The 20761-nt window shown below is 42.7% G+C and overlaps 1 protein-coding gene across 1 annotated transcript in view; it reads right to left on the reverse strand.

Moving 5' to 3' along the window:
- LOC310743372 (dynein axonemal heavy chain 11-like) overlaps positions 1–20761 on the reverse strand; it is a 219287-nt gene that overhangs the window by 139478 nt on the left and 59048 nt on the right. Inside the window, exons 25-34 of the mRNA XM_083573553.1 lie at positions 18658–18803; positions 18430–18546; positions 17378–17516; positions 13279–13371; positions 12223–12417; positions 7621–7698; positions 6719–6851; positions 6476–6603; positions 2988–3136; positions 186–336 (exon numbers count right to left, since the gene is read on the reverse strand). Of these exons, the coding sequence (XP_083429679.1) occupies positions 186–336; positions 2988–3136; positions 6476–6603; positions 6719–6851; positions 7621–7698; positions 12223–12417; positions 13279–13371; positions 17378–17516; positions 18430–18546; positions 18658–18803 (1329 nt within the window). The remainder of the gene's footprint in view (positions 1–185; positions 337–2987; positions 3137–6475; positions 6604–6718; positions 6852–7620; positions 7699–12222; positions 12418–13278; positions 13372–17377; positions 17517–18429; positions 18547–18657; positions 18804–20761) is intronic.

Genomic DNA, 20761 nt, shown 5'->3' on the forward strand with positions numbered 1-20761 from the left:
AATTCAGGAGAAAACAGTTACACAATCTGTGTCTGCTTTGTCACTTGAATCACAAAACACAAAATGTTAAACCATGCTGTGATTATAATGAAGTTCCTTCACACTAGGTCTGCATACTTGAACACTCTCACAATCACATCTCAGGAAGAGTGGCAGTCTGAAGATCCTGCTGCAGTTGTTGTTACCTGAACCATGCTGTTCTCTGGAACGGGGGTGATGGTTTTTAAGTTGCAGCGGACTTGCTCCAAGCAGTAAGGAACATATTTGTCAAAAAGGATGGTTAGATTTGCTCTTTCCGTCTGTGCTTTGCGAGTTTCAATCCAGCTAGTCACATATCTGTGAAAACAAACTTATTTTAGGGTGCTTCTCCTCCCCTTAATCAATTGCTTTTGTTTATTATGTTTGAAAGCGAGTTTATGAGAAGAGCAGAGGATTGTTTGCGGAGCTGCCTAGTGCTTTTACTGTATGTCCTTAGCTTGGTTCAGCCTTATTTTAGTTGCTGAAATGCCTCTCCGAATTACCTTGTTGTTGGTGATCCGTTTCCGACTGGTTTGGCCTTGTAGTACAACTGTGACTAAGTTACAGCTTCTTTTGCCTTCCCAAACCAGTGCCCTCCACATATTTTGGACCCCATCTCCCAGCAGCTCCAACCCCTATGACCAGTGACCAGGGGTGATGAGAGTCAAAGTCCAAACCATTTGGAGGGCTCCTGATTAGAGAAGGCTGCTTGATTCTGTTCCGTGGGTGTGTTCTTCTGCATAGCTGTCAACCGTCCCTTATTTGGTGGGAAACTCCCTAATCCCAGCGCTGTGTCCCGCTGCTGTTCCTTACTGATGATGTCCCTTAAATTTCCCAGGTTTCAATGGAAGCATCTCCTCTCCCTCCCTCCCTGCCGGCCAGGGAGGAGGGAGGCTCCAACTGTGTTGCTTGGCTGCGTTGCTCACCCAATAAGGAGTCTAAGAACGACTAGGGGGTGGAGCTTGCATGCCTTGTGCCGATCAAATTGGCCGTGTTGCCTGGGGACTTGCCTTTGCTCAGCGCTTCCCAGCGGAGAGGTGATGGTGGTTTTCCTTGCTACACCCCCTTTGCTGGTTTGCTGCGCTGTGGGAACCACCGCTTGAGGCTTCGTTTGGCTGCTGGGTTGGCTGGGCTTTCTGCCTTTGGTTTGGGAGCTGGTTGACTAAAATCCCTTATTTTGGCTGCTGATCCCTTATTTTCGAGGCTGCTGGTCCCTTATTTTCAAATCTGTAAGTTGACAGCTATGGTTCTTCTGTCAGTTAAAGTTTAGGACTTTAAATGCCGTTTTTTACCCCTAAGACACACTCTCCCTCAATCTGCCATCTTTCAGATGTTTTGGACTTCAGCGCCCCTCATCCTTGGCCATTGGCCATGGTGTCTGAAAGGAATGAGACTGAGAAATGCTGTTTTAGAAGCATATGACATTTCCATGGATGTTGAGGGAAATAATAAATGTAATTTAGAGAAGAAGAAAAATTGCCACTCGCATGCCGTCACCTCCACACCAATAAAACTTTTCTGTCTGAGCTTTCTCCAATTCTCCCAACTCCTGGCATTATTATTTCACCCCTCTTCCCCATTGTTTACCTATAGGATCTGGGGTTTCCCCTTGACTACCCCAGACACATTTCATCTCAGTGTGGGTTATCAAACTTTGTGGACCAGTGGGCACATTTCCACCCGCAGGCACTGAGTCAGCAACCCCTGTTCTGGACATTTCCCCTATGTTCTCATACCCTGTGTCTCCCTAGAAAGTTGCCTTCTTCACACTAAAGGTCTGGCACCAGTCCTCCAGATTTTCAGATAGAATTCTTCCCCAGTCCTGTCTAGATATGCTAGGGCACTGTTTCCCAGACTTGGGTTTCCAGTTGTTTTTGGACCACAACTCCCATCATCCCTGGCTAGCAGGACCAGTGGTCAAGAACGATGGGAACTGTAGTCCAAAAAGAGTTGGAGACACAAGTTTGGGAAACACTGGACTAGGGACTGAACCTGGGACCTTTTGCCTTCAGTGCAGGTGCTCTACCACTGAAATATTCCCTTTCCCATATTGAAGGATGTCCCCATGGCTCGCATGGGAGATATCTACAGCTCTAGTAGCAGCACCAGTGCATTGTGGCTCCAATGACAAGTTCCTTTGTACGGTACTGATCGGCTTAATCTCTGAGGAAATAGCTGTTCACTCAATACCATAGAGTATACAGCTGACAGTAGTGATGTATGGAAGTGAAAGCTGCTGAAGAATTGATGCTTTTGAATTATGGTGCTGGAGGAGACTCTTGAGAGTCCCATGGACTGCAAGAAGATCAAACCTATCCATTCTTAAGGAAATCAGCCCTGAGTGCTCACTGGAAGGACAGATCCTGAAGCTGAGGCTCCAATACTTTGGCCACCTCATGAGAAGAGAAGACTCCCTGGAAAAGACCCTGATGTTGGGAAAGATGGAGGGCACAAGGAGAAGGGGACGACAGAGGACGAGATGGTTGGACAGTGTTCTCGAAGCTACCAGCATGAGTTTGACCAAACTGCGGGAGGCAGTGGAAGACAGAAGTGCCTGGCGTGCTCTGGTCCATGGGGTCACGAAGAGTCGGACATGACTAAACGACTAAACAATAACAGCATACAGCTGACCAGATGACAGCTACATGAACAGAGCATTCAGCAAGCTGTTTGCTGAGTTAAGAATACAGTATAGTGCAGCAGCAAATGAGATCATCACTACCATAGGAACAAGCAGGGCCATAGGCATTTTGGACAGCATAGGTCTGTTGTCCGATCCAGCAGGGATCTTCATATATTCTTACTGGCCCCAGAGTTGCTGGCTGAAGGTGCCCTGAACTGCCATTCCTTATGTGCTTGCTTGTTAAATGTGTGTCTTGCCTTTCTTCAAGTTGGCTAATGAAAGAGCACAAAATGGGTAATATTGCAAAGGGCACATTAAAAGTACAAAAAGCAAGGGAGGTACTCACGGACTCCAGCCTAGGTCCTGTGTATTCACATAGAGGATGCCAGCTCGCGACACAGTGGCTGGAGTTGCTGCCCGAAGGTGACTTATTTCAAACACCAGCCGCATGGAAGGTGTTAATGAAATTCGTTCGTTACTTGCTAAAGTCAGAACCTAAGCACAGAATCATTACAATTTTATTGCAGTAGGTATTTGCTTTTCAAATTAAGTAATTAAGGTTCTGTTGTGTGTGTGTTTTTAAAAAAGTAAGAATCACAGAGCACATGTTCAGCTATAGCTAATACACAGGAATATAATTTTATTTTCCAATGAGTGTTATTTGTCTGTTTAAATAATATCCCTTATATCTTTATTGATATCTGCTGTGACATTCAGGAAAACAGCAGAAGAATGAACTCAAACAGTATCCAATGAGAAGATCTCTTGCATAAGACACATTGAAATTAATGAAAGTGATACTGTGCTGTTTCAATTAAACATGTGCAGGAGACCTTCCCATTGAACTGTCCTTAATTTCTTCAATGTTTTTATAAAGCCATGTTAATTGTCATTTCATTGAAAAGTCAACTGGTTCCCTATCCACTTACCCAGCAATAATCACAATGGACAAAAAAGTGACTCTTCCCTGCAATTTTGTTTTGCTGGACTTACACAAAAGGATTCTTTATTGTCAATGGGAATAAAATCAATATAATATCTTGATTCATGGAAAGAAATTTATGTTAGGGATGGGTTGAAAAACAGCAAAACAAAAGGGATAACAATAGTAAATCATCATGAAATCAAACCTACAATTTATGAAGAGAAGAAACTATGAATTAAATCTCTTAAAACTGAATAAGCCAGCAATGGTGTGGTTTCAATGCACATTAAACGAAAGTTCAGGCAATAAGGGGAAAAAATGGCTATTTTTCTTTCCAAGAATTTTCTTTGGTCCCTTGAATTAAGTAAAGTAAAGTAAATATTAAATAAGTTAAATTTTAAAAAGTAAAGATGAAATGGTATTATTTCACTAAATCAATTTACTGCTGCAAGTGCAAATGTAAACTGAGTTTTTTAATTTCACACAATTATTTTAAGGCTAAAGTGGATGGAAAAGAAATGAATTAAAATGTGTTGTTACCAGTTGCTAGCGAAAGGTTCTAAGAGATAGCTGTTCAGATATAATGCTAAACCACACTGTGGTATTGCTTGAATCAGTGCATGAGGCTGATTCTCTCCACATGTGCTCTGTTATCATCCTACCCTTCCTTTTACAAGGGAAACCACAGTTTCCCATGTCTGCAATGGGGAAACCATGGTTTGTCTGCAAAGCATAACTGAATACCATGTTTGCTTGTGATTTCCAATTCCATCTTAAAGGAAAACTGGTTTATGCAAAACATAATTTGCCTCCTTTAGAAGAAAAAAAGTAGCAAAATATGTTTGCTGTGAAATAGGAAGTATCAGGGGAGAAAGGAAGGGAAGGAGAGAATGCACGGGGAAGGGGTTTTTTTTTTGGTCTTACTGTAACACCAATATCATGCCTTGGCAATATATCTGAATTGAGCTAAAGAGAAATCAAGTTTCATCTACTAAATCATCTAACTATAATCAAAGAGAAAAATTAAACTGTTCTTTTCCAATCCTTCGCAAGAAAAGAAATCCAAACACATGATTCCATACACAAACTTATCAGGAAAAAAATCAAGTATTTCAAGAGTAACGATAAAATCGCGAGAACTGGCAGGATTTGGCTGTGAGAATGAGGAATGTTTTATGGCAAACTGGAGAACTTGGGGGAAATAGGCCATAGAAGATATGTTGTAGATCCCGTGTGCTACAATAGAGCAATGGCCCACAGTGGGCCTGGATAACCTGTTTCAGTGTGATCCATTTTTATCTTCTGTGATTGTACTTGCCATCAGGTGCTATTCTTCTGGTGTTCCTAAGGGGCGGTGCAACGCTACACATCCCCTACTGAGTACTTTAGCTTAAAAGCTACAATAGAGTCCTTAGAATCTAACAACAAGAGCTATTCTAGGAGCTGGTTAGGAAAATGTGATTTAAAGGAGGTTTCCAGCATTGTGTGAAATTAGGGCAAAAAAAAAAAATTCTCTTTTCAATTTGCACAAAGTATCTCAATTCCAACAGTTTGCTCTCCTGCTGTTGTATCCATCATAAAGAAAGGCCAGGACGCCGTGGTGAATAAAGGTGACATTTTAATCAATGGAGATTAATACATACTAAAAAAAAAATACAAAATGATTCAGCTTTCTGCTCCTCCCACTTCCAAGGTTGAACCATGAACTTTCCACTTTTACTCATTTTAGTTAAGGAGACATATCTCTCTCTCTCTCTCTTTTACACTAAGTGGGTGTTGGGGGTAAGTCTAGGTCATGTGGGTCATGCTGGCCAAATGACCCAGAAGCTGTCTGCGGACAAACGCCGGCTCCCTCGGCCAATAAAGTGAGATGAGCGCCGCAACCCCAGAGTCGCTCACGACTGGACCTAATGGTCAGGGGTCCCTTTACCTTTACCTTACAACCTATCTTCAGGGGCTTGGGGTGAGAGGCACTCAAAGCAGGCCCTCAAAAGATTACCTCCAGGGTCACACAGGCAAAAGCAGTCCTTCAACGGTCTTCTAAGGTAGCCTCATGTCTGATGCTTTGCACTCTTTATCCTCCATCCAGATGAGGAAGAAGCATCATGAGAGTTCAAGGACACATTCTAGCCAGGCAAAAACACTTGAGGTGTGCAGAAGGCCAGTGAAGGATTTCAAAGGCCAGATAAAAATGTTTGGAGGACTGTATTTGTGTCGCACACCCCATCCAACTGAGCCTGAGGTTCCCCACTTCTGCTTTACAGGAATCTAAGATGGATGCTACCAGAACAATTGATAACCATGTTTAGCCTTTCCCAACAGTGTTCAAAGTTATTATTAAGAGCCAGTCTTCGTCTGTATGATGTATACAGAAAACCAGGGCTGGATTTAGGTTTGATGAGGCCCTGAGCTATTGAAGGTAATGGGGCCCTTTCTATGTCCAGCTGTCCTTTGTCAGCAACAAATTGTCGCTGTTTTTTGTGTTGAATATATGCTATATGGTAATTTATGGACCTAATAGGTATCTAATGCCATTTGCACATAACAAAATATTTATTTTATCGAAGTGATTGTTGAACTGAAATACAATTAAGAAGAAGTATATTAATAATGAAATACAGGCAGGGCCCATTACTTACATCATAGGATCCTACACAACACAAAAGACTGTTGCTATATATAGGTTTTATTTTATTTGTTTTTTTATCTTTTATTTTGGAAATGTACATCCAGGTGTTTTTTTCCTTTAAATTTTGTTGGGGCCCCCAAGAGAGTGGGGCCCTAAGCTATAGCTTGTTTAGCTTATACGTAAATCCGGCACTGCAGAAAACACTGTACATATTTAGCAAATAGACCAGAAGAGTATCTCACCTGCTCATCACAGCCATGTTAAAGAATGTGATACACACCTTATTGTCATCCATGACAGTGTTGAGTGACTCAATCCACATAGGATCAATGTCACCATCCAGGACAATCCATTTGGGGCCATCATGCGTGATGCTAGACAGTTCTCTCATCATGGAAGAAAACAAGCCTTCAAAACGATGAAAACAAAAATTAGTTTTTTAAACAACAACAACAACAAACTTGTATGTGTTTGTATATGTTAAGATGTGCAATTTTATTAAGAGTATAATGATTGGAAATACCATCTTTCCACTCCCTTGTTGAAGGGTGAAGAAACCCAAAAAGTTCATCCGTTGTGACAGCTTTGGGGTTGATATCATTCCATGCTGGCCTCAGCTTCATATTTGAGTAAGTCGCGTGTAGTGTCTTTAATATCTAAAGTAAGAACATTTTATCATGCCAGTTTCACAATCAAGCGGTAGCATCAGTTAAAAGGCATCCTTCAAAATTACCTGCTGTTCCACGTACAACAGAGAAGTTAACCTGAATATATATCTAATAGGTAACTGCAGTCAGTCATTACCCCCCCCACTAGTTATATTTGTGCAATATATTACATTTTAGTCCCACTTCCTTAAGTGTGCATGTCCTTAATATAGGTTTCCTTCCTTGCAGCACTAGTGATAGTTCTTCAGCTTTCCTCAATCTGGGAAGCAGATGTACTCTGCTCCTACATATGTGAGGAAATGCATATATACAGTGGTACCTCGGGTTAAGTACTTAATTCGTTCTGGAGGACCGTACTTAACCTGAAACTGTTCTTAACCTGAAGCACCACTTTAGCTAATGGGGCCTCCTGCTGCTGCCGCGCCGCCAGAGCACGATTTCTGTTCTCATCCTGAAGCAAAGTTCTTAACCTGAAGCACTATTTCTGGGTTAGCGGAGTCTGTAACCTGAAGAATCTGTAACCTGAAGCGTCTGTAACCCAAGGTACATCCAGGATATAAATATGTAACCGGATTTGAGGGGAACGAAAACTGATGAAGTTGACATGCCCCACCGACACCAGAATATCAATTTCACTGAGAGTATTGAACACAGAAGTTTCGTCAAAGTGGCAAACATCTTGTAACCTGCATTACCGATTCATGCTCTCTTTATTGCTATTTGTTTGTTGGAGAAATGTGTGTATTCTTCATTTTACCTGGCTTTTCCCTGTTCCAGCATTTCCAACCACAAAGACCGAATGTCTGACAGCCAGTAGTTCTTCTAACTGCATAACCTAAAAAGCCGTTCAAGAAAATTAGGATGGGGTGGGGTTTGGAATTGATATAATGGCGAACATATTTTACAGGCATAGCTATGTATTAAGAAAACTGTAAGAATGAAGGAGAAGAATCAGAGAACACTTTTCTTTCCCATTTCAATAAACATCGATCCTATTTTATTCTCTCATTCCTTAAAAAATTGCCCCTCTTTTACGCTGTTCTGTCGCAGTTGTGGAACGTATTCACAAAGACACAAGTCAGATTTTCACTGGGTGTGTTGGACATGCTCTGTGTGATTTTACTACTAAGGGCTGAAAGAATGGAGTCAATAGCAGCATCAACACTACACTGTCCAGAACTACATTGTCTCTGGTTTTAGATTAACAATGAACAATAGGACCATTCCATTAGGTTTTGGTACTTCTGCAGCAGGGAAGGCATGTGGATTATGCTCTGTTGTGAAATATTACATTGAGATTAGACACAAGTGGTATAAGGGGTTATGTTGGGTGGTTAACCTGTGACCTTCTACATCAGGGTTTCCCAAACCTGGGTCTCCAGCAGTTTTTGTCCTACAGTTCCCATCATCCCTTACCACTGGTCCTGCTAGCTAGGGATGATGGGAGTTGTAGTCCAAAAACATCTGGAGAGCCACAGGTTCCTCACCAAGCCAGCCCAACTTTGATCTACAAGCCCAAACCATCTGACATATTAGTTAAATTATTATTATAATTATTAATTAAATTTCTATACCACCAAAGATCACAGGGCAGTTCACAACATAAAAATTAAATGTGCAACATAGGTTTCACTATATTGTCTCAGCACGTAAAGGTAAAGGGACCCCTGACCATTAGGTCCAGTTGCGGCCAACTCTGGGGTTGCAGCGCTCATCTCGCTTTATTGGCCAAGGGAGCCGGCGTACAGCTTCCTGGTCATGTGGCCAGCGTGACTAAGCCGCTTCTGGCGAACCAGAGCAGCGCACAGAAACGCCGTTTACCTTCCCGCCAGAGTGGTACCTATTTATCTACTTGCACTTGGACGTGCTTTCGAACTGCTAGGTTGGCAGGAGCAGGGACCGAATAATGGGAGCTCACCCTGTCGCGGGGATTCGAACCGCCAACCTTCTGATTGGCAAGTCCTAGGCTCTGTGGTTTAACCCACAGCGCCACCCACATGTCTACTCAAAATATAAGTCCTACTGAGTTCTGTGGAGTGAATGGATACAGGGCTGCAGCCTCGCTGAGAGTATTGAAGGTCGTTTGGTAGTTTGAGTTCACTTGCAGCGTAATAATTAAAAGATTGTTAGAAGGAAAGGAATGTCATTAATATCATAGAATCACAGAGTTGGAAGGGACCCTGAGGATCATCTAGTCCAACCCCCTGCAATGCAGGAATATGCAGCTGTCTCTTACAGGGATCAAACCTGCCACCTTGGGGTGATCAGCACCATGCTCTAACCAACCGTTATTTTTCATTCCCTATTACAGTAAAACAAAACTAAATTTAAACACAGCTCTTCAGAGGTCACTTGCTCATGCTTTCCTCCCACCAAGCACCTGCAGAAGACACAAGGGACTAAAAGGGTAAACTCTGAAAATCTATTTTAGGGAGCTTGGGAGTCATAAAGGGTCGTGATTTATTGCTAATTTTGCTGCTACTGCATCTGGGCTGCAGATACTAATTGGTGGCGTGATGCTTATGGAATGCCCTCTCCCCCAAGAGATTAATCTGGAGGTGGCATAGCTTTTAAATGCCAGACCACGATGCCTCCAATTTACCCAGATATTTTGTTTTATTTTAATTCGGTGTCCAGAACACTTTTATGTAGGCTGAGTTTGTTCTGATGTCTTAGGGAGCAACCCTAACCCTCTGATTTGTGCTGCTGGAGGGTGTTAGAATACAGAGGCAGGGCCCATCCACCAGCAGTGGGGGAGGGGGGAGAGGACCTCTGCCACCATAGAGGGCCTCAGCGTGGCCATGGAAAGGACAACAATGCCACCAATTTGGGAAATGGGTCTGTGGGGGGGAGACTTAATGTGTTGCTGTTTAATTTTACTTATTTGCTTGTTTTTATCCTGTAATTAATTCTGTGTACTGCCCTGTGAGGCACGCGGGTGGCGCTGTGGGTTAAACCACAGAGCCTAGGACTTGCCGATCAGAAGGTCAGCGGTTCAAATCCTCACAACAGGGTGAGCTCTTGTTGCTCGGTCCCTGCTCCTGCCAACCTAGCAGTTCGAAAGCACGTCAAAGTGCAAATAGATAAATAGGTACCGCTCTGGCGGAGTTAAGTTGTGGGCGAACATAGCAGACGACACAGTGATTCTTCAAACAGCTCTTCTTTAATCAGATGTCAGAACAGAACTAAACTGAGGAGCTCAGTCAGCCTGCTTATATAGAGCTCCAGAACAAATGTAACTGTTGCCATTTTCTAAAACTATCCAATCACTGAACGTCACTTTTCGATCCTTCATTTGCATACAAAACTATCCAATCACTGAACATCACTTTTCGATCCTTCATTTGCATAACTATCTACAGTATCCCCCTGCTGGCCCAGGGTGAGAACTTCAGTACATAACAGGCGGGAAGGTAAACGGCGTTCCCGTGCGCTGCTCTGGTTCGCCAGAAGTGGCTTAGTCATGCTGGCCACATGACCCGGAAGCTGTACGCTGGCTTCCTCGGCCAGTAAAGCGAGATGAGCTCGGCAACCCCAGAGTTGGTCGCGGCTGGACCTAATGGTCAGGGGTCCCTTTACCTTTACCGCCCTGAGATCTTTTGAACAAACAAATAATAAAATAAAATTTATTTTAAACTGAAAAGCAGTTAAGAGTGCACACAGATATGTCATTAACCACACTGGCGTCTACCTTCCTCAATAGCACACAGCACTATCCTAACTATGCCTACTCAAAACCGCATCCTACTGAATTCAATGGGGCATGCTCCCAGGTATGAGTGATGCGGATGGCGCTGTGGTCTAAACCACTGAATCTCTTGGACTTGCTGATTGGAAAGTTTGTGGTTTGAATCTGTGCGACGGGGTGAGCTCCCATTGCTCTGTCCCAGCTCCTGCCAACCAAGCAGTTTGAAAGCATGCCAGTGCAAGTAGATAAATAGGTACCACTACAGTGGGAAGGTAAACGGCGTTGACATGTGCACTGGGACCCATCACAGTGTCTCATTGTGTCAGAAGCAGTTTAGTCATGCTGGCCACATGACCCGGAAAGCTATCTGTGGACAAACTCCAGCTCCCTTGGCCTGAAAAGCGAGATGAGCGCCGCAACCTCATAGTCGCCTTTGACTGGACTTAAGCGTCCAGGGGTCCTTTACCTTTTTACTTTTTACTCCCAGGTAAGTGAGCTCCCATTGCTCGGTCCCTGCTCCTGCCAACCTAACAGTTCGAAAGCACATTAAAGTGCAAATAGATAAATAGGTACCGCTCCGGCGGGAAGATAAATGGCGTTTCTGTGTGCTGCTCTGGTTCACCAGAAGCAGCTTAGTCATGCTGGCCACATGACCTGGAAAAACTGTCTGCGGAAGCGGACAAACGCCGGCTCCCTCAGCCTGTAAAGCAAGATGAGCGCCGAAACCCCAGAGTTGTTCGCGGCTGGACTTAACTGTCAGGGGTCCCTTTACCTTTACCTTTACCTAAGTGCAGTTAGGACTGCAGCCATATGTGGAAAGCTGTAACCACAGTCTATAATACTTATCGCGAACGATTATCTGATATAAGCAAAGAGAAGAAAGTGTGACCCCAAAGAAATCTCACGCTAGGCGTCTATCGATATTTCTAAGCTATTAAAAAGGACAAAGAGAACAACATTTGCTTTGCTTCAGTGAGGTTTAAGTAAAACAGGCTTCCTTAAAATCAAATTATAGCACGGTGATAAGGGAATGGAATAGGGCACTCACTCTGGTGACTCAAGTGTATCATTTGCTCAAAGGGCAGGTAATGATGAGAGCAAGAGTAATGAATGTGTACTTGTTCCTCCCTCCTCTGTAACCCCGGGAACCTGACCAGTTCTTCCTCACCTCCCAAGGGTAGAAAAGCCAGTCTCCTTACTCATTCCATCTTGAACTTTACTTAGGACAAAAGCCGATTTAGAGCTAATGTTAACTTGTGTGTGTGTTGATGATCAGGATTCATGTCTAGCAGAGGCTAAAGAGAGACTAAAATGTATTTTGTTTTTTATTTTAAAAAACCCCTTCAAGCAAAGTTTTAATAAAATCCAGGGCATCGAAAGCTGGACATGGGTGCTAAGATGGGCAGAGCATTACGCACCGTGGGGTTATTAGTGTGGTTTAATTCCCACAAGCTGGAATTATTTCCTGATATTGAAATAGAGACAGTAAAAACATTGTGGCCGCTTCTAACAAGGAAACAGGAAGCCCAATGCTTTCGCTTACTGCTGAACCTCATAATAGTCGCAGCCAGATGTTGGAACCTACAGGCATCAAACAACAGTGATCATTATAGCATTCAATCACCCCATTTAGAATGTTCAACAAGCTAAGCAGAAAGCCATTATTTCCACCTTCAGGATAAAGTTTTCCTCGGGCTGCAAATGGAGTTCTGCAATGGACTGGCGCACCAGCTGTTCCAACTTCAGATCCCTTTTCCGTGGAACTTCCAGCAACGGAAACAAGTCGTTGATCAGGCCCAGGAATATAGGGGCATCATTAGTGACTACCTTCGGAAGATTAAAATCCCTGAGGGCTCTCATCAAAACCTTCAGAAAAACCAACATGACACTATAATTAAATGAAATAATAACAAACCATAATATAAGGCATAAAATTAACAAACATTATGAATTAATCATACTTAAACAATTACAACCCATATGGCTTGTTAAACTCAATCTGCTACCTGCGGTGACATAAGACTGGATCCTGTAAATTCAGTGCTACAACATTTCCCCCTCCCCACCATCAATCACGAAGCAATTATTTAGTGCTGTGATTGAGAAAATGGTGTGCTAAAGCCGGCATTCTTGTGACATGGGTTAGGTACATCGTGGGGATGTCTGCCAAATTCTCTGCCTTGTTTAATAACCACAACATTGCATTAATGTACACAGGTATATTTCATCCATTTAGACACCAGTTAAGCAACAGCCCAAGCCACCCAAAACCATAAGAAAAGGGTGCAAACATATTCTGTCCTACAGGAGCTTAGAGTCTACATTAGACAACATGGTAGACCAGGAGTTCTCAAAGTGTGGTTCATGAACCATCATTAGTTCATGAGCTTCACTCAGGTGGCCAATGGCAGAGAATGTTCCTTTCTCAGAGGTATAAAGCTGCAACTCACAGCAAGTCAGGGAAGGTCTGAAGTGGGGAAAAGAGGATGGCAATGCATTTGAAAGGAGTGGGGATGGTAGAGGGATGGTAGGGTGTTCCACAGGGCGGGTGCCACTGGGCAAAATGCAGGGGGGGGAGACACCCCCCATGAGATTATACTAAAATATGAGATTATATTAAATTTGATTAAAATGAATCAGTAACTGATGAAATCAACGGTTCTTTGAGAATTAATCTTTCTTATTCCATATCAAGTGAATCAAGATGAAAATAAGACAAAGGGTAACCTGGTCTTCAGGTTTGCTTTGGTCTTCTCGTTTCAGTGATCCAGCCACAACTAAAACGGACTTTATAGCTCTAAGACCCCAGTCATAATGATCCTACGGAAGAGAAACAAACCATCAGTAAATGCCTCATTTTCCTGCAGTTTGCATAGCTTCTTTGACCCTCATACATCAGACCTTTAAAGCATATGCAAAGCGCGCGCACACACAAAGAATCCTGGGATTTGATCAGTAAACTACGGTTCACCAGAGAACAATTTTTAAGATTCCAATAGGGCATAAACAAGTCAATTAAGTGCATTCTATTTAAGGGAACAGTCCACAGCGCTGTCTTCAATGGGTGTTTAAACGCTCATCTTCTCTTCCAGGGGTACTCATTATAGTTCAGAGAGATGGGGTAGGGGTCTTTAAAGCAGAATTCTCAGCATCCTCACACAACTGAAATTATAAGACACAACTATTAAAGTGAGATGAGATCAATGTAAGTTTGTAGCATACTGTAGGTAGGCCCAAGACGCTTCATTTGGGTAACATAATCAGTACCCGTCATCTATGAAACTATCTTTGAATGTTTCACAGCACAAGTCTACGCAGAAATAGGTCCCATTCCATTCAGTGGGATCTACTCCCAGGCAAGTGTATGCATGATAGCAGCCTTAGAATAAAGCTTCCTCATGCTCACTGATAACCCTTACTTCTACGGTTACCATAAGCTTAGTTTACGGGAATATATATGCGGGCCAACCATTCTATAAATGCACTCTAATTTAATAGTTAGTATCACTCAGACCTGGGACATGGGTGGTGCTGTGGGTTAAACCACAGAGCCTAGGACTTGCTGATCAGAAGGTTGGCGGTTCGAATCCCCGCGACAGGGTGAGCTCCCGTTGCTCGGTCCCTGCTCCTGCCAACCTAGCAGTTCAAAAGCACGTCAAAGTGCAAGTAGATAAATAGGTACCACTCCGGCAGGAAGGTAAACGGCGTTTCCGTGCGCTGCTCTGGTTCGCCAGAAGTGGCTTAGTCATGCTGGCCACATGACCCAGAAGCTGTACGCCAGCTCTCTCGGCCAATAAAGTGAGATGAGCGCCGCAACCCCAGAGTTGGCCATGACTGGACCTAATGGTCAGGGGTCCCTTTACCTTTACCTTTACCTATCACTCAGACCTAGTCTTCATGCTTCCTAGCAGGGGTGCCAACTTGAATAAAATTGGGTGGCCTAGGTAAGCCCCGCCCCATATAACCAATCACATGATGTGGTGCACGCATACCATTTGAATGCTAATGCCCATCAACTTGGGGGGACAGCCCCCTCAAATATTTTATGGGTCAGCTCCTAGGAGTTGGCTCCTATGCTTCCTAGAATGATCCAATAAGAGACTTAATTAGCCAATCAGCATCGTGTCCTATTGCTTAATTAAATAATGAAAGCAAAGTTCTTGGTACAACTATACGAAGGATTACGATGATCTTTTATGCATTGCCACATAATCATTTTAGAGTGCTAAGACAACTAATGTGTAAAAAAGTAAAATTGAAAACCCTGCCCGTTCCCCAGATGCTATTGTGGTTCGAGGACCCGAACCCCGCGCAGTGGAATGAAACACAAGGACACGTGATATAAGGTTAATGGGCAAGAAAAGGCCACTACTTTATTGATTACAGCAAGTGAAAAGGTATTGGCTTAGGCATTGGATTACATCAGCTGACTCCACCCACTCGGAGAGGGGTGAGTCTAAAAACAAAGGGGGTTTATTCACCAGTAGGTGGAGCCTGTTGATGCTAATCCAACAATAAGCTCTCCCCTGATGTCACCGAGGGTCGTGCCATGGCCTCCCGCCAAGCAGGCATCAGACAGAATACACGACCGCCAGATTCCTTTAACAGAATACCCAAAAATTGAAGGCGCAGGCGATGGCCACACCTAGCCCTTCGACACCACAGCACATTATTCCAATGCCTAACCTACTCACCAATACCACGAAAGTTGTGACGATTGCTACGAGGTAGGCGAAAAAACCAAAAAGCCTAATGCCAAATGGAAAAATTCCTACCAGGCCCCCCGGACAACCAGTGCGACCAACCTAAGGTCCATAGCAAGGCCAAAAGAAAACTGGAAACCCTGCTCTAAGGGAGTGGAGGGTGGGTGACTCGCGACGGGACGACGAAAAGTGAGGGCTGGAGGCTGGCACCGCAGCAATTTAGGCTGCTGTACACGCCCCCTTGAAGGCACCTGGTTGGGTGCCTGGCCGAGGGCGTGGACGCCAGCCAGGTGAGTGGGAGGCAGGGGGCAAACGCCCCCTGCTTGAGGCGGAGTCCGGCTCCCGGCCACAACCACTCCCCTCTCTTGCAGGGAGGAGAGTCTTTGTTAGCTTAACATTTCCACAGATTCACCATGGAGGCGTGTTGCATGAGCAAAGTGTAAAAATATAAACGAGGCATGATTAAGCATGTCTGATGCAGTTCTCAATGGTTAGTCAAAAATTAGACAACTCAACGTGTGTGGGCAGAAACTGTAATTTATAAATAATCACTTTCTGATGTAGAAGATATTTTTGGCATCCGACTACAATCCCCTGGTTTAAAAATACTTACGAACCCTTTTCTTCCATTGTCCCGATTTTCCCTCCTGAAATGTTGGAGAGAATGTTTTCCCTGGCCCTACTGATGCCCCGTTTCTGGAGCTGCCCATGGAGTCATGTTAAGTCTGAAGTGGGCCGGTGAAATCCTGCCAATCTTTCACAGAAATGAATTAATTTTTAGTTACACTGAGAAGTGTGGAATGTGTAATTAATGGACTTAATTAAATTAGGAACCACTTAATGTATTTTAAGAGCTGTTGTTTTTCTTAATTGATTTTAAAAGAATGATCCTTAAATGCACAGTCAAGGGTTGCTATTATGCTTTAATGTTTTCTTTTGTAAGAAACCTTGAGGTTCCCTTCAAGGGTGAAAAAGTGCAACACAAATGTAAAAATAAAGAAATAACTTGCAGTCCTTCGGTTTTATTTTATTTTGGTGTGGCCCCCAGTTCCTGGGCAAAGCATATTCAAATTTTAGGTAATGCTAAGCTGAATTACTTGAGACTGACTTTCACAAATGTGTGAGATTATTGGTCTGTCGTTTAATACATTGCCAATAGTAACTGTTAATAATCTAAATTAATAAATGATATTCATTGCTTTTCCAGCTACCTAAAGAACTGTAGAATTAGCATTTCCCATTTCACAGTTCTGATTAAGACCCCTAGATCCTTTTTCAAATGGACTACTGGCAAGCCAGGTGTCCCCCATCTGAGATTTGTGCAGCTGGTTCTTCCTGCATAAGTGCAGAACCTTACATTTACTGAAATTAATTGTGTTAGTTTTGGCCTAGTTAAGGTTAAGGTCATCTTGAATCCCAGTTCAGTATTCTGTGGCAATTCCTACCCCTCCCAGTTTGGTGTCATCTGCAAAGTCATCCTGTTTGTACATAGACATCAATCTTTGCTGTGGAATGTCCCCTCCCTCACCTTACCCCCAATCTGTTCCAGAGGTTTGGGTGGAAAACCAGAACAAATGTTGGTGGGCCTGAAAGGAGCAGCTGAAGTTCCATTTCACCAGTGGAAGTCCTTGTTGAAGCTATGTAACTTTGTTGGATGTAAGCCTTTGTCTACCATGTATTTTTAGTATAATTTGAGGGTTGTATTCAACTGACTTTTACTCAGAGTGGACCCATTGAAATTAATAAACCTAAATTGTTGCTGTTGTTGTTTAGTCGTGTCCGACTCTTCATGACCCCATGGACCAGAGCACGCCAGGCACTCCTGTCTTCCACTGCCTCCTGCAGTTTGGTCAAACTCATGTTAGTAGCTTCGAGAACACTGTCCAACCATCTTGTCCATCTCGTCCTAAATTAGCTATGGCCATTAATTTCATGTGTCTACTCTGAGTAAAATTTAGCTGAATACAACCCTAACATATTACTTTTTAAGACATTGTTGTTTTGAATTGTGTTGTAGTTTAATGGTTTAGATAGATCTAAATGATTTAAATAAATACATAAGATATTTATTTTATATATAAAGGTATTCAGTTACTAGCAAATTCAGACTGAACTTCAGCTACCTGTTTGGAAAGAAGTTCATGGCAAAGTTTGTAGAGGCAAATGAACTTTCTAGAAAGCAATCGGGCGTCCACAAATCCTTCTGCCACCAGCATTATTTCACAAATAAGTTCGAAGTCTGGAATCACCATTGCACAGGGTCTGTCAAATTAATATAATGCATTAAACTGTGAAAATTCACAACACAGCTCACAAATTACTGCACAATCCAAACCTCAGATCTTCCAGGATGGGATCCAGTGGGGGAATTCATCCTTTTGCTTCTCTGCCTCAGCCAGCCTCCTGCTGACACAAACCTTTCCCTTACATCTACTGAACATGCATTTTTATATGGATTTTTAAAATAAAAGTTTATGGATTAAAATGGAAATAAAATTGAATGGATCTTCTTCTTTGGCAATCACTCGTAACCAAGTAAGATTGTTTCCCATGAACACAGTCCTAACAGTGAGTCCGTAAGTGACTGTGGAGGCCAATTCTGGATCGCCACATCCTTCCACAGTGGGGACATTGGTTTCCGGGTGGGAGTTGATCACGGTGAGAGTTTGCCAAACATGCCTTCCTCTTTGCATATAGAAGAACACATGTAAAAAATGGACCAGAAACAGACTGATTCACCCGTTTGTAATTCATTTAAAAACAAATTTTAAACATCAGGAATAAAAAATGTAAAATAAATGAGTTGGATTCAGCATTCCTTTTCTGCACAAAGCAAGTAACCTGTACTGATAGAAGGGCTTTGTCATGACCCCATAGTCTAGCCCTGACCAGAACAGCCAGTCAGAGGCTGCAGAGTCACCAGCTAAGGATCCAGACTGGGTTCATGACCCTGATCCTGGTGGCCAGGAGGCCACTAAACCAGAAGCTGGTTTGTCCACTGGACCAGATTCCAAAACATCAGAGCCTAGATTGTCTAAAGAGGTAGTGGAATGTCTTGTCCAAGAACAGACCTTATTGCACAATGGTTATGCAAGCGCATTAGCAGCAAACTTCGTTCTGAGGTTCCTTTTTTGTACCCAACACAATGCATATTCCTAGGTCATTATATACTTACCGGAAAAGAGCTTTAAGGTTTTCTGGAAGTTCTGTTCTTCCTGCATAACCTGGATTAAGAGTTATGAAGATCCCCACGGTTGCTTTCAATTCAATATTCTCACCTAAAAAATTGAATCTGCGGAAGTGTGTGAGTGACACTGTTACAAGCCTCATACGTTGATAATGGGTGGAAAATAAATAATTGAATATTGAGAGTGGGAAAGGGGGAGTCTTATTCTCAGCCTACCTTTTCTTCTTGTGACGGATGGCATCCTGAATAGTTTTAACCTGAACAGCAACGACAGACAGCACCTCCACAGAAATGCGGTTGAACTCATCAAAACACCCCCACACACCAGTTTGGCACAAACCTTTGTAGATATTTCCAATTGACTAATAATGAAGAGATGGCAGACAGGAGGGGAAAAATAAAAATAAAAATCAGTGGCTGAAAGCTAAGCCAAAATTACTGAAGAGAGTTTTTGATGCCGAAGCAAGTTTAAAAACAACTGCCTTTGTTCATTATTTTAAAAATCTTTCGTGAAGGGCAAGCTATAAATGCCACAAACAAATAAACAAAAGGCTAAAGGAGAGGCTCTTTCTTTCACTGGAGATCCCAAGGCAGCATTTTACATTTTCCTAAGGATGTTGCCTTGTAAAAGAATGATATAAAAGGAACAGCATCACTTGATATACATAATCTAATCAACAATGCTGACTGAAAATAAATAAATAAAATAAATTAGCCATCTCTCTTCACCTTCTTTCCTTTCTGTAACAAAAATGCCCAGATGCAGGAACTGTGTGTTGCGTATAGCTCCTCACCACATAACTACAGTCACGCTAGCTTTGAATTAATGAATTTGGTAAAGAAAAACAATACAGATGGATAGGTCCCATCCCACATTCTTCCTGCACCCAAAAGTTTTTAACTGTAAGCTGCCCTGGAACTTTGTGCTGAGGTGTGTCTTATAAACAAATGGGTGTTTCTGGATTCTGTTGGAAGCAGCTTTCATGCCACTGCCAGTAATAGATGAGTTCACCAGCAGATGAATTCTGAATTAAGGAATTTGGAAAAGAAAAAGACAGGGCTACATCTAACAACATACTATCCTTTCATAACAAATATTTGCAGGGCCAGCTTTTCTAATACAGTGGTACATTGATTTTAGAACAGCTTAGTTTATAAACAACTTGGAAATAGAACACTGCAAACCCGGAAGTAGGTGTTCCGGTTTGTGAACTTTGCCTTGGAAGCTGAACATGTTCTGCTTCCTGTTGAGTGTGTTCCATTTATAAATTGAGTCCCCTGCTACTAATCAGAGGCATTCTGTTGAGTCTGTCAGCTGTTGAGTCCCAAGCACCCACACAACACAGAGCTATTGTTTTTGCCATTTTTTGTGTTTTTGTTTGTGTGGCCTTTTCGGTTTTTTTGACTGTGACTTGTTCTTTGTTTTATGCGACTGACTTGTGACTGTGGCTTGTGACCTTGGTTTTGTGACTTGGTTTTGTGACTGTGTGGAACCCAGTTCAGCTACTGATAGATTGATTGACTGCAGAAATGGATAAAAGCCCCCCATCCAAACAATGACTATCATCAATGCACGCAAGAAAAAAAAATATTTTAATTTTTATCATCTACAATACTGTTTTATTTTATAGTATAGTACTTTGATTATTGCTTTCATTTTATGGATCTATGGTCTCTTTAGATAGTAAAATTCATGTTAAATTGCTGTTTTAGGGGTTGTTTTTAAAAGTCTGGAATGGATTGATCCATTTTGGATTACTTTCTATGGGAAAGCACACCTTGGTTTTGGAACGGACTTCCGGAATGGATTAAGTTTGGGAACCAAGGTATCACTGTATGTTCTCTTCACTGAATAAACACCACACCCAAGCCTATACAAACGTGCTGTGCGGTGAAGGGGATAAGCTAGCCACTGAGGGAGAGGGCGCAGGCACTTAACTGAAGAAAGGCACAACACAGAGCAGGATACTTTCTAGTGTAAAAGCCTGCACTGATGCTTTGTTCTTTGTTGTCTGTGCAAGTCCAAGATGAGCTGGAATGAACTTTAATGGAAGACTTGTCTTCTTCACACTAACAGTGAGCTTACTTTGGATGAAGCCTCTAGCTAGTGCAGATTCCAACGTGTTGGTTCGGATCCAAATGTAGGCATCTGTGAATGGAAGGGCTAATTCTACGTACAGAAGACTTTTGATCAAGTGGAGGGATACAAGCTTTGTTGGACTGGTCATGTTGTGCGGATGCCTGATTATCATCTTCCAAAGCAACTACTCTATTCCAAACAAACTTAAAAATGGAAAGCGTAATGCTGGTGGTCAACAAA

The sequence above is a fragment of the Podarcis filfolensis genome, assembly GCF_964270895.1.
Source record: "Podarcis filfolensis genome assembly, chromosome: 1".
NCBI classification, from domain to species: Eukaryota; Metazoa; Chordata; class Lepidosauria; order Squamata; family Lacertidae; genus Podarcis; species Podarcis filfolensis.